Below are 12,539 nucleotides of genomic sequence, written 5' to 3'. Positions count from 1 at the left end.
ATAAGGGTGATGCTGAAAAGCAGTAATATTCATCTTTTTTTATAAAACAGACTTCATAAACTAAATTTTAGCTTATATGTATATATACTATATGAGCAACTGTTATTAATGACTAGTTCTTTTAAAGAATCTGATTAGAAGTACATTTAACCATTTTACCTTTCTAATGCAAAATACTACCCTTAATGTTCTCTCAATAAAAAGCAATTTTTTTTTCTACTCCTAAGTGTATAAACTAAAGAATATTCCGAAGCTTTTTTCTTGTGGTTATGTCATAATGTGTATCATGCCAAAAGCCTCAAAAGCTGATGGCTGAAACACTGCTTCACTGTGTTATTTACTTCGACATTTCACAAAATTTAAACTTATCCTTCTTATGGTAAGCACAAATAAAGCCTAGACTTCCTGCAAGTGTAGAAACACTGCCTTCATGAAACTTTGTTGCAATTCTTCAGTTTTATTGTGATAATATTCTGATTAATCAAAGTTCCTCACTTCACATTTCAACCAACTTGCATTCTTACTTTTATAAATAAACTATTTTTTGCAAGTTGAGCAGAGCATCACATATGAAACACTACATTGCCAAATTCATTACTGACTATCACAACACTAAACCACTATATAAAACTGCAAAAACTTGGTGTGGAATGAGGTCAGTGACTGCAGATTGTGAAAAGAATCTGATTTTGTCAGAGGGCAGGACCTAAATTCATTTCTTATTTACAATGCCACATTTAAAATATACTCTATGTCTCCTAACTGGCTGAATTATTTTATTTCCATTACTTAATTAAAAAAAAACAATAAATGTACCTGAACAATTAATTGCTAAAGTGATCTTACAGTGTCCACAGTTCTTGTGTTACATACTGGTATTTGCAATTCGTTGACTATGAGAGCCAATCTGGCGATAGCAAGCAGTAGTCAATAAGAATTGCTGCGGCTAATGATTTCAGAATCTAATGTTTCTCGACTGCATTTGTTTTTGACATTAATGGAAATAAAAACAGATGTGCTTAATTGACCTGTAGGTTGGAATGTGACAATCTGCTTGAGAGTTGGTGAAGCTAATGCCCAAATCTCAACACAACAACATGACTGCCACAACAAATTGATGTGCAGCATTGCCCAAGATATATGTATGTCATTGCAAGATCAATTTATGTGTCTTGTTTCCTATTTTGCCGAACATTCTGATGATGTGGTCAAATTCTAATCTAATATAACGAAATACCAGCTAAATCAAACAATGGGAAGTCCAGGCTGGAATACCAACAATGTAGGAAAAGATACTGCTTACCATAAAGATGACGTGTTAAGTTGCAGACAAGCACAATTACAAGACACGTACGCACAAGCATTTGGCCACAGCTGATCTGAGCTGCCCGAGTTGGCGGTCACATATGTGTGTGTGTGTGTGTGTGTGTGTGTGTGTGTGTGTTTATTTTTCTGATGAAGGCTGTGGCCAAAACTTATCTAAGTGTCTTTTAAATGTTTCTGTCTGAAACATTAAGTGTCATCTTTAAGGTAAATAACAATCTATCTTTTGCTACATTATTAAAATACCAGCTAACTTTATTTATGAACTATAGGAAATTAGGAAAAGGTATTCTGAGTGGTTACTGACAACCAACTCATCAATCATCATTCAGTTCCCTTCGTTCATCACGTGAAGTGTTACCAACACTGCCACGCAACACAAGAGCCCCTAACACTGTAAGTGCACTTTTATTGAATTAATCACTGTAACAGGTGATGATCATGAAATGGCTCTTCAAAATACTGATACTGAGAAAGATATTTGTTCCTTCCGTTATGAGCAATGAAGCACTGTTATTGCCCTTAATTGTACAGAAGAGACAGACAGACAAGACAGACAGACAGACAGAGTGCTGAGATCCCAAAGCAATACCATAATAATTTACACAAACCACTGTCAACTACTTACAGTCTAAGATGTCATAAGTTACATGTCATTAAAATAAGTCAAGGTACACGCAATTCCTCTAGAAGAAGGTGATAGCAGTTTGTCTGTCTTCTGCAGCATAAGAGTTGACACATTAGAATGGTAAAAAAAATTTGGAAAAAATGGTACAACCCTCAAGTGAATCACTTGTATCAAAAACCCACAGTTTCTGAATATTAAATGTTTTTAGGTCATCATTTAATGAATACTTGTGACAAGTACTAATTCTGGAACTGGCATGGATACGCAGCTGCTCTAAATTCAGACTTATGATAGATATACACAAAAGTATCTTATTGAAACATTAATAAACTTTTAACTCTAGTCTCTTATCTGGAGTTTTGAGACCTGGATTTTACAAAAAAATATTACCCATATCATAGCATTCCTACTTAATGATCTAAACATAAGCATTCTCATACCATATACTACAGCTATTCTATATACTTACCTTACATCAGGGTCCCAACTTTCATTAAGAGCTAAGCTAGCTGATGTATGAAGAACTGCAACAAATTAAAATTAAAAAGTCATAACAAGGAAATATTCTCAAAAATTACATATTAAAACCAAGAAAAACATTTCATAAGTAGCAATGCACTTCATCCTGTAACTCCTGGTAAAAATAATCTCCTCAAACGAAATTAATTGCAAGATCGGAGTACTCCAAAGTGACCTTAAAAAAACTTAAATTTAGTACTTGCTTTCCTGCACTGTTTACATTTTGGGAATTGAGTTTTTAATTGTTTGTGAGTTGCCATCAGAATCCTTACGGTAATTTATAAGTTAGATCTTATTTTTACAATAAAGTAAAACAGGGATAGATGTTTCTCTCAATCACAAAGTATCAAGTGTGTGAAAGTTTTGACTCTCTCTCTCTCTCTCTCTCTCTCTCTCTCTCTCTCTCTCTCTCTGTGTGTGTGTGTGTGTGTGTGTGTGTGTGTGTGTGTGTGTGTTTTGAACTGCTCTGTTATAATGATGAGATGAAGCTGGAGGGTCTGTAGCACCCAGCCGCACTATGAGCAGAAAGAAGCATACGGTTTTCTCTCTTATGTATTTCTGTGTATTTTTTCAGGTAATATCATTAGTACAGTTAAACCACCTACCAGACATGAGTTCTGAAGTGTAATGGAAACGGACACACATTAAAAGAGAAAATGTCCCAGCTGAAGTGCATTGCGTAACTGTCTTGGCTAAAAAATTTCAGTGTTTCAGAAAGAAAGGTAGATAATACTATGCTGATATTTTGTACTTCTTACTAATACGAAAGCATTAACTTTATAGTTCAAGTATAACACCCATACTCAGACCAATTTTTCTATTTTACTGATATTACACAAACATATTTGAAACATAGTAGCATAGTCAGATTATCCTTTATCAATAATTAAATTCATCTAAATCCATGATAAAAAAACAACTTTCAAAATGTTTTGACAGTAGAAATAATGCACAAGTCAACTACTTCATACAGAAGCAGTGACAATATCTTAGTAATGACTTATTTTCATACAAGTAGTTCTTCGGAAATTTATTTCCTAACTCAAAATTAACTTTGTGGCCTTAATTAGAATTTATTTTTGGCAGAACAACTCTGAAGTATCATGTGACAAGCTAAAAGAATACATTATATACACAAACTATGTTCACATTCGGGTGGTGGCTTATGGGAGTGACTGCAAATTGGGAATGCCTTTACAGTCACTCCCACCAAGCACTGTACCAAGTGTCAACATAGTTTAAAGGCATAGAAAGGGGAAGTTATCACAGTTTTCATTGTAATTTTAAATACAACAACTCTAAATGACAGTCATTCTGTGGTGAAGAATTTTAAAGACAAATGATGTTCAGTAAGAATGGTAACTGTTCAAGATTATTAACACAAGGCAGATTTGACACTGTGCTCCAACACACAATGACAACTTCCTCTCAACTTTTTGTAACACATTCTATGGGAAAAATTCGACATTCGACATCAAATATAGATAAAGCAAATGTTTAAACTGTTTTAAATATCAACTGTCATATTTAAGTCTAACTTAAATAATGGCAACTGTCATTTATTACACTAAAGTTTATTGATTCTTATGCAATTGGACCAAAGAAGGAAAATCCCATTAGAAAATCAAGGACATGAAATATTATTCTTATTGATGTTCCCTGAACAAAATAAAAAAAAAAATCACAAGTAAATATCCAATTGAGCCCAAAAAAGATCTTAATGTTGACTTCATAACAAAAACAGAAAATTTCTCCAAAGTAACCAGTAACATTTATTTACATGAAATGCTGATTTCCCAATGTTTACACCAAACTAAGTAATGTGACTGAGCCACACACATAAAAGGAAAACGAAAATTTTGATGAATTATCAGCAATAACAGAAGAAGTAATTAAACAGTCACTTGCCTATCTTTGACCCATTATGAACCAGAAAATGAAAACATGACTCTGAACTGATATGAATTTGTGCAATATTATGACAGGCCCTGTGTGCTGCAGTTGCCCAATTGCTAGTCCCCCCCCCCCCCCCCCCAATACATCTTTAGACAATCAATCTGTCAATGATGACAGGATAAATTTTTTCCTTTACATAATTATAGATTGAAATTATAAAGGTAAACTGATTTGCAGTTCTATTATTAAACAGTAATTCACAAGTAGGTAAGAAATAATATGACTAAAGTAAATACAGTATCAAAAGTTATAAGACATACAACTTTCCATGTGTAAATTTGTTATAGCAACAAAAATGTTATTTTGGTATGGAGTTGTGTTACTGACTACATAATATGTTGCCTGATGGCTTACAACTCATTACTGACTTACTAAGAAACTTTAAAAGAAGGGGTCATCAACTCAACAGAGTAAAATTATTAATTAGCAAATTAACACACATCAGTGAACAAAACTGGTGACTTTATTTGGCAAAATTATGCCCACGTTTTAACAAGCTTAAATGGAGGACACTAACACTAAACGCTTTTCAGATAATTTATGAAGTCCTGGGAACATAAGAAAAACGAGTCACTTTTATCGTACTTTCAATTTATGATACATTGTCCTATACAACTGCAAAAGTCTACTGATCTGGGATGAACAAGTCAATGATTAGAATCATGCCAGTGCAACAGAACTCAGGAAACTGAGGTAAAAACAAAACCTGTTATGTTTACATTACGTTCCCAATCATATAAGACTATTTTACACTACACATTTTCCATTCACCGACGAGATCTACTGTAGGTAACACCTAACAATCACATTAGGACGTTCTAATTCTGCTACAGGCGATTGCCTCCAGCAGTAAAACAGAAATACGTCTAGTAGTGAAATAATGCCAACCAACTCGCGCGCCCTTCACAACTGCAGAGGTTATCTGACCAACGCGAACAATAACTACAGTCTGTAACACAGCTCTTGTTCACTCGCACAGTTCCCATACTTCTTTGCTACAGCTTCACTAATATTTACGCAAGTCCGTAACAATGAAATAGCATACATTACGTAAATTGGTTTGGAAATTTGCTTTACACTTACTCTGTACATGAAACAGTCCAACTGAGAATTGACATATTTCTGGCATTTGCCTTAAAATTTCTTCCGTCACTAGATGTACACCTCTATGTTGTGGCCTGAGATTAATTTTTCTCTGAAACCAAGCCGAACCTATCTGCAATCCTATTCCTCTGTTCGATGAAGCCATGTTGAGCACACTACTACATACACTTGCCGCTGTAACTTCAATCACGAATACTATGAAGTCGACAGCATGTTCCAGCTCTCTTTTAGATTCATTTCAGATTCTTCATCATACTTCCACCAACTTCTTGCATGCTCTAACCATTACACTGACGCAACAACCCACCAACTCCCACTACTACTGCAGATCAAAGTCCAAGCAGCACGCGTTGCAAGGTATTAGATTCATAACTATTCCATCAGTGGGCAATCAGCTCGTTTCACTCAAGAACACATTTTTATCGTTTACGTTTCATTAAAATAGGTATCGAAACCTTGCTTGTCAGTAAACCTCCCACATACTTGCACTAGAGCTGCCATCTGTTTTGATTCGATCCCCTAACCATTTCATCGCTGAAGTACGAGAAAGAATAGCTTCTGGTGCTGCGAGTCTCCTCAAAAGATATTGGTTTATTACATATTTATGTGGCCGGTCAGTGAATTTTATCTCCGCTAGAATAAAAAAAGAGTCTACGTTTACGGCGAGGTATTTCTCCAAGAATAGCTGTCAAAACCCCCCGAGAAAGTTTACATTCAGGCTTGCTGGAGGAGGAGAAAAGGCAAATGTAGACAACTTTTCTTCATTTCTATAACCGATATGCTGACCAGGACTGCATTACCTTCCAAGTATTGTTCATGAAATGCTTAATGTAGAACCCACACATGTCACCCACGTTTGCCAAGTACACTGGTCCTGAGCTAAATTGGTTTTATTTTTAACTCTGACAATGAGAAAATACTTGAATATTAACTGTTCTACATCTCGTCGGAAATAAGACTTTGAACTGAGAGTGGTTTAGGGCGCTACGGAGCTTTCATAATGAGATAATAGTGCAACATTGTTCATTGCTTGACTGTAATTGCTAGTAAGGATATTCCGAAGCGGTACTTAAATTCAAGCTCTCAAAGGCGATATTGTCAGCCGGAAAGGAATTAGAACGGGAAGTGATACATCTTATTGTAATCGCTAGTAACAAAAGTGTTTACATCTGTCTTCAAGCGTCTGACAGCTCAGTTTCATCAGCATTTTGGTGGCGTCCTCCCGTGAGTCAAACCAGTACATGACCATTACGCCGCCCTTCGTTGTACTCTTCAGTATCCTCTGATTCTGATAGTCCTATTTCTTATGGATCCACTCAGATGAACAGTATGTCACAGTAGTGTTTCGCAAGCAATCCCCTTTGTAGACTACCTAACTGCATTTTTGCAGTATCCTAGCAATGCACCAGGGTGTGCCTCACGCTTTTCACACGAGACCTAGGTGATTAGTTATTTACTTATTCATTGTTCTCAAAACATTCAGTACAATAGTATCGGACATGTCAAATACAGTGTATGTGTCCAGTAATCCTTAAAATAAATTTGTATAATAATGAGCGTATGGCATTGGTGGCCGGGAGACCCCTCGCAGGGAGGTTCGACCGCCGCTCCACAAGTTCTTTAACGCCACTACGGCGACTTGCGAGTGAATGAGGATGAAAGACACACAACACCCAGTCATCTCGAGGCAGAGAAAATCCCTGACCCCGCCGGGAATCGAACCCGGGACCGCGAGCGCGGGAAGCGAGAACGCTACGGCAAGACCACGAGCCGCGAACAGTATTTGTATGACTGCCTGTGACTCATAGATTTGTTATAAAGTTTTTCTGCGTTTTGTAACGAACACAATTTTATATTTCTGACCACTTGAAGTAAGTTGCCAATCTGCACATCACTCTGAAAACTTATTAAAATCTGACTGGATGTTTATACACCCTTTTTTTTGCATAAAATCATTATAGATACTAGCAACTACTTCAGCTTTTATGTACAACCCTTCGTACAACATCTGAAAGATAGATCAATTCGAAAACTGATAGCTAAAGAAGCGAACATAGCTCGTTCTCAAACATAAATGATTCGTTTAATAAATCTGGCTATTGTGATGAGTTACATCACTTATTATCGTTCCTTTGTTTTGAGCACACCACGTATCTTTGTAAGTCAGTGCTAGGTTACAAGGAGACACAGATACTACTGCTACCAGAATAAAAAAAGTAAAGACGAGGGAGAAGCACCGAAGTTACTGGTTTCCCCGAAATGCAATGCCACTTCATAATAGTGCCGCTAAAGTAACGCTGTAGGCAGTGGCACGACGGCTAATACGGCAGCGGCGCCGTCTGTTACTATTTCCACATGGAGGTAAAGGCCCGTCCACACGCAACGATCTGTCTGCACAAATGTCTGCGCACATCACTTCTGCGCAGAAAGATCGTTGCGTGTGGACAGAAGATTTGCACCAACCTGAGGTGTGTGCAAACCTGGAAGTTGGAGTTGGAGGTTTGAGCGAAACCTCTCAAATCTGTGGGTTCAAACCACATCTGCGCAGACGAGTTGGAGCGTGTGGACAGGAGATCGCCGCAAATCTGGCGCGAAACAGCTGTTTGCTCAGTCTAGTGTTTGAATTTGTGCGCACAGGGCATTAAAATGGCTGATAAATCGTCAGTGTTCTCGAGAGTTTGTTAGTGAATTCATTGAAATATGTAGAAACCACCCATGTTTGTGGAAGATTAAAGTAAAGAATATAGTGGCCGAGACAAAAAGACAGCACCATACAATGCCCTAATTGAAAAATTGCGGGCAGTTGACGCCTCGGCAAACAGAGAAACAGTAATAAAAAAAAAATTTCGTTGCGAACTGTTTACCGAAAAGAGTTATCCAAAGTTCAGAAATCTAGAAGATCTGGTGTAGGAGTAGATCAAGTATACCAGCCAACGTTATGGTATTTTGATCTGCTTGGCTTTCTTAAGGTTCGCCCTGCAAATCTCGCAGTAAATTTACGTGAGAAAACTGCTTTCGCTTTAGCAGCCACTGTCTACACCATTTTGACCGCTTTCACTGTTTCCTGCGGTTGGTCTGAATGTTTTTTGCAACACAAGTTGCGAACACAGACCACAACAGAACTTCCTCCATTTCTATATTTCAGAATAACTGAATTAAATTTTTGACATTTACGGGGAGCGTAGTCGCTTGCCACTGATTTCTTTTCTACACCGACAGATGGCGGGCGAGTACTAGATTGGGGTTTGTGTCGTGTGAACACACCACATTTGCAGCGATCTTTTGCATGTACAGACATCTGCGACGATGACTGCGCAGACACATCGTTGCATGTGGACCGGGCTTAAAAATACCTTCAAGGTTCCCGTACGCTCCTGTCAAAATTCTGGTGCACAGATTTTAATATGCCCTGAAATGAGATATTCGGGCGGACACTGATGCTAGCATTTAGGTTATGACATTAGATCGGAGTTAGGAATCCAGTAAGAAGGAGAGGTTGGTTGGTTGGTTTGGGGAAGGAGACCAGACAGCGTGGTCATCGGTCTCATCGGATTAGGGAAGGATGGGGAAGGAAGTCGGCCGTGCCCTGTCAGAGGAACCATCCCGGCATTTGCCTGGAGTGATTTAGGGAAATCACGGAAAACCTAAATCAGAATGGCCGGACGCGGGATTGAACCGTCGTCCTTCCGAATGCGAGTCCAGTGTCTAACCACTGCGCCACCTCGCTCGGTAACAAGGAGAGAAACCATGGAAGTTAGAGTAGGAAGTTTGTTTCGTTAAGAAATAACACGTCGCCATCAAAAACACTTTTAAACGAATAAGTACTCACAAACCAAAATCTATTCTTGAAGCCGGGTCCTTACATCCAAAATCACGCTACAGCTCGCACTGTTCTGCAGTCTCATCATCAGCTATCGTTCACACAGGACGACACAAATGCTATGTAGTTGCTAATGTAGTAGCACATACTGTGATATTACAACTGAGCCAAGGGCTAAATGCACAGAAAAGAAAACGCAAATGTTGCTTACAAAAATTGATTTCGCGTACTAATAAAATGGGCTACAAACCTGTCTTACTAAACAGCTAAAACGGTCACCACTACCAGGTGCAAGCTGCCGTTTTCCTCACATGTGAGACACTCAAGATTGACTGCGGAATCTTATTCTTCCTACCGCTAGTGTAACTGAGACTTGGGAACATCACAGCTCTGTGATCATTGACTCACTTCCTCAAATGTCTCAGACTTATCATGCTATAGTCAACTGATATTTTCTTTTGCGAATAAAATCGTCTAGATCGATTATTATACAGAGTGTTAGGGGTATAAGTGCGTATTGCAAGGGGTATAAGTGCAGATAACGTGCCCTTGGTACCGTAACATGTACCCACTTCATTGTGTTAGTTGTTTTTCATGCATCCATCAGTCTTCCCCATAATTTAGTCCTGATGTTTTCTGCTTGGGGGTAGCTACAGCAGTAAGTGGACTACACATGTCAGTATAGGCTGATTGTTCTGTGTCCACATTTCAATACCTGGTCCATTGCCAAAGGCAAAAATAAACATCAATGGTCTGCTCCTGCCAAATTTACTTGCAGATACTAACCAACCTAAACACATACCACTCACAATAGCTACAATTATTAGTCTGCAAATGAAGTAAATACTTTACAATTAAATGAAAACCCTTAGCTGCCTACAGGCGTTGACATACGTCAGTGAAGACAGATGAAAATGTGTGCCCCAACCAGGACTCGAACCCGGGATCTCCTGCTTACATGGCAGACACTCTATCCACTTGAGTCACTGAGGACACAGAGGATAGTGCGACTGCAGAGATTTATCTCTGGCACGCCTCCCGCGGAACCCATATTCTCAACGTATTGTCCCAGACATGTCAGAAAGAACAGATAACATCTTTAGTACATATGAAGTAAATACTGTTGTAATTTTGTTCAGTACATGGTCCTCAGTCACCAATACAAGTATCTGTACATACACTCCAACAACCTGCATGTTTCTACTTTTAAATGGCAAACCCCCTAATGTTTCACAATTGCTAAATGTGTATGGGAATTGGATATACATTCTCATCTACTGCTCCCCTCTCTATCTGTCTCCTCCCCCTCTCTGTATCTGTACATATCCTCCTGTCCTATCTCTGCACCACCCTCTACACATGCTTTTCTTCCATCACTCTCTGTCCATCTCCTCTCTCCCCCTGTCACTGACCTTGAACCTTGTTTATTGTCATAGCCAACGAAACCTTGATTGGGAATTAAAATCGCTTAAAATAAATGGGTAAATCGGGTGGGATCATTGGTGTACAGGGTATGAGAACTTTCCCACTGCTGGATTCGTGAAGATAGTGGCTTCAGTGACAGTATTTCACGTAGTTCTGTTCTGCAAATGGGGAGCACAGCATTTTCGTTCTTGCACAGTTCGAACTTTTATTACAGTATTGTTTAAAACAGGAAGTAAATTGGTCAAGAGCATTTCGAGATTTTTAGCAGTAACATTAAACATTAACTAGGCTTTTATGGTCACGTAGATTGTAACTATGCATTTATATACGATATATGTTTAAAAAATGTATAGCCTATGTCTGTCTGGAGGTTTAGTGGAGTATTGTACAAAAATTTGAAGTATATCAGTCAAGAAATTTTCGAGATTCTTGCTAACAATGTTTCCTCTTTTCATATGAATAAAATATGAAACTTATGTCACCTGAAGTTTTATTAGAGAAATATATAAAAATTTGAAGTAAATCACTCTAGAACTTTTCGAGATTTTTGGTCACAACATTAAAAAAATGGTACAAATGGCTCTGAGCACTATGGGACTTAACTGCTGAGGTCATCAGTCCCCTAGAACTTAGAACTACTTAAACCTAACCAACCTAAGGACATCACACACATCCATGCCTGAGGCAGAATTCGAACCTGCGACCGTAGCGGTCACGCGGCTCCAGACTGTAGCGCCTACAACCGCACGGCCACTCCGGCCAGCCGGTAACAACATTAAACAACAACTTGTCTTTATATACTGGTAGTAGTATACAGAGTACTCCATTGATCGTGACCGGGCCAAATATCTCACGAAATAAGCGTCAAACGAAAAAACTACAAAGAACGAAACTTGTCTAGTTTGAAGGGGGAAACCAGATGGCGTTATGGTTGGCCTGCTAGATGGCACTGCCATAGGTCAAACGGATATCAACTGGGTTTTTTAAAAATAGGAACCCACATTTTTTATTACATATTCATGTAGTACGTAAAGAAATATGAATGTTTTAGTTGGACCACTTTTTTCGCTTTGTGAGAGATGCCGCTGTAATAGTCATAAACATATGGCTCACAATTTTAGGCAAACAGTTGGTAACAGGTAGCTTTTTTAAATTAAAATACAGAATGTAGGTATGTTTGAACATTTTATTTTGGTTGTTGCAATGTGATGCGTGTACCTTTGTGAACTTATCATTTCTGAGAATGCATGCCGTTACAGCGTGATTATCTGTAAATACCACATTAATGCAATAAACGATCAAAAAGGTGTCCGTCAACGTCAATGCATTTGGCAATATGTGTAACGACATTCCTCTCAACAGCGAGTAGTTCGCCTTCCGTAATGTTCACACATACATTGACAAGGCGCTGACGCATGTTGTCAGGCATTTTGGTGGATCACGATAGCAAATATCCTTCAACTTTCCCCGCAGAAAGAAATCCGGGGACGTCAGATCCGATGAAGAACGTGTGGGCCATAGTTTGGTGCTTCAACGACCAATCAACCTCTCATGAAATAAGCTATTCAATTCCGCTTCAACCGCACGCGATACAAACTTCTGAAATGTTGTACTATGGAAGAATGCTGAAGATTAAGTTGTTAGATCGATAACAACTGAGGATATACTCAAGAATCAAGAATTGTATTCACCACAGGTCATTTTACAATGATTTTGGCTTCGTCATACAGGATGTACTAGTACATACAGAATAATAAAATAAAC

General features: G+C 38.4%; 1 protein-coding gene across 1 annotated transcript in view; it reads right to left on the bottom strand.

Annotated features, from left to right (window-relative positions):
• LOC124776425 (UPF0047 protein YjbQ) overlaps positions 1-6,068 on the bottom strand; it is a 73,162-nt gene extending 67,094 nt beyond the window's left edge. Inside the window, exons 1-2 of the mRNA XM_047251419.1 lie at positions 5,510-6,068; positions 2,421-2,475 (exon numbers count right to left, since the gene is read on the bottom strand). Coding sequence (XP_047107375.1) covers positions 2,421-2,475; positions 5,510-5,675 — 221 coding nt within the window. The 5' untranslated portion in view covers positions 5,676-6,068. The remainder of the gene's footprint in view (positions 1-2,420; positions 2,476-5,509) is intronic.
• Positions 6,069-12,539: the final 6,471 nt, after the last annotated feature.

The sequence above is a fragment of the Schistocerca piceifrons genome, chromosome 2, assembly GCF_021461385.2.
Source record: "Schistocerca piceifrons isolate TAMUIC-IGC-003096 chromosome 2, iqSchPice1.1, whole genome shotgun sequence".
In the NCBI taxonomy this organism is placed as follows: Eukaryota; Metazoa; Arthropoda; class Insecta; order Orthoptera; family Acrididae; genus Schistocerca; species Schistocerca piceifrons.
The sequence above is the reverse complement of the archived record's forward strand: the minus strand, read 5'-3'. Positions and strand labels throughout refer to the sequence as shown.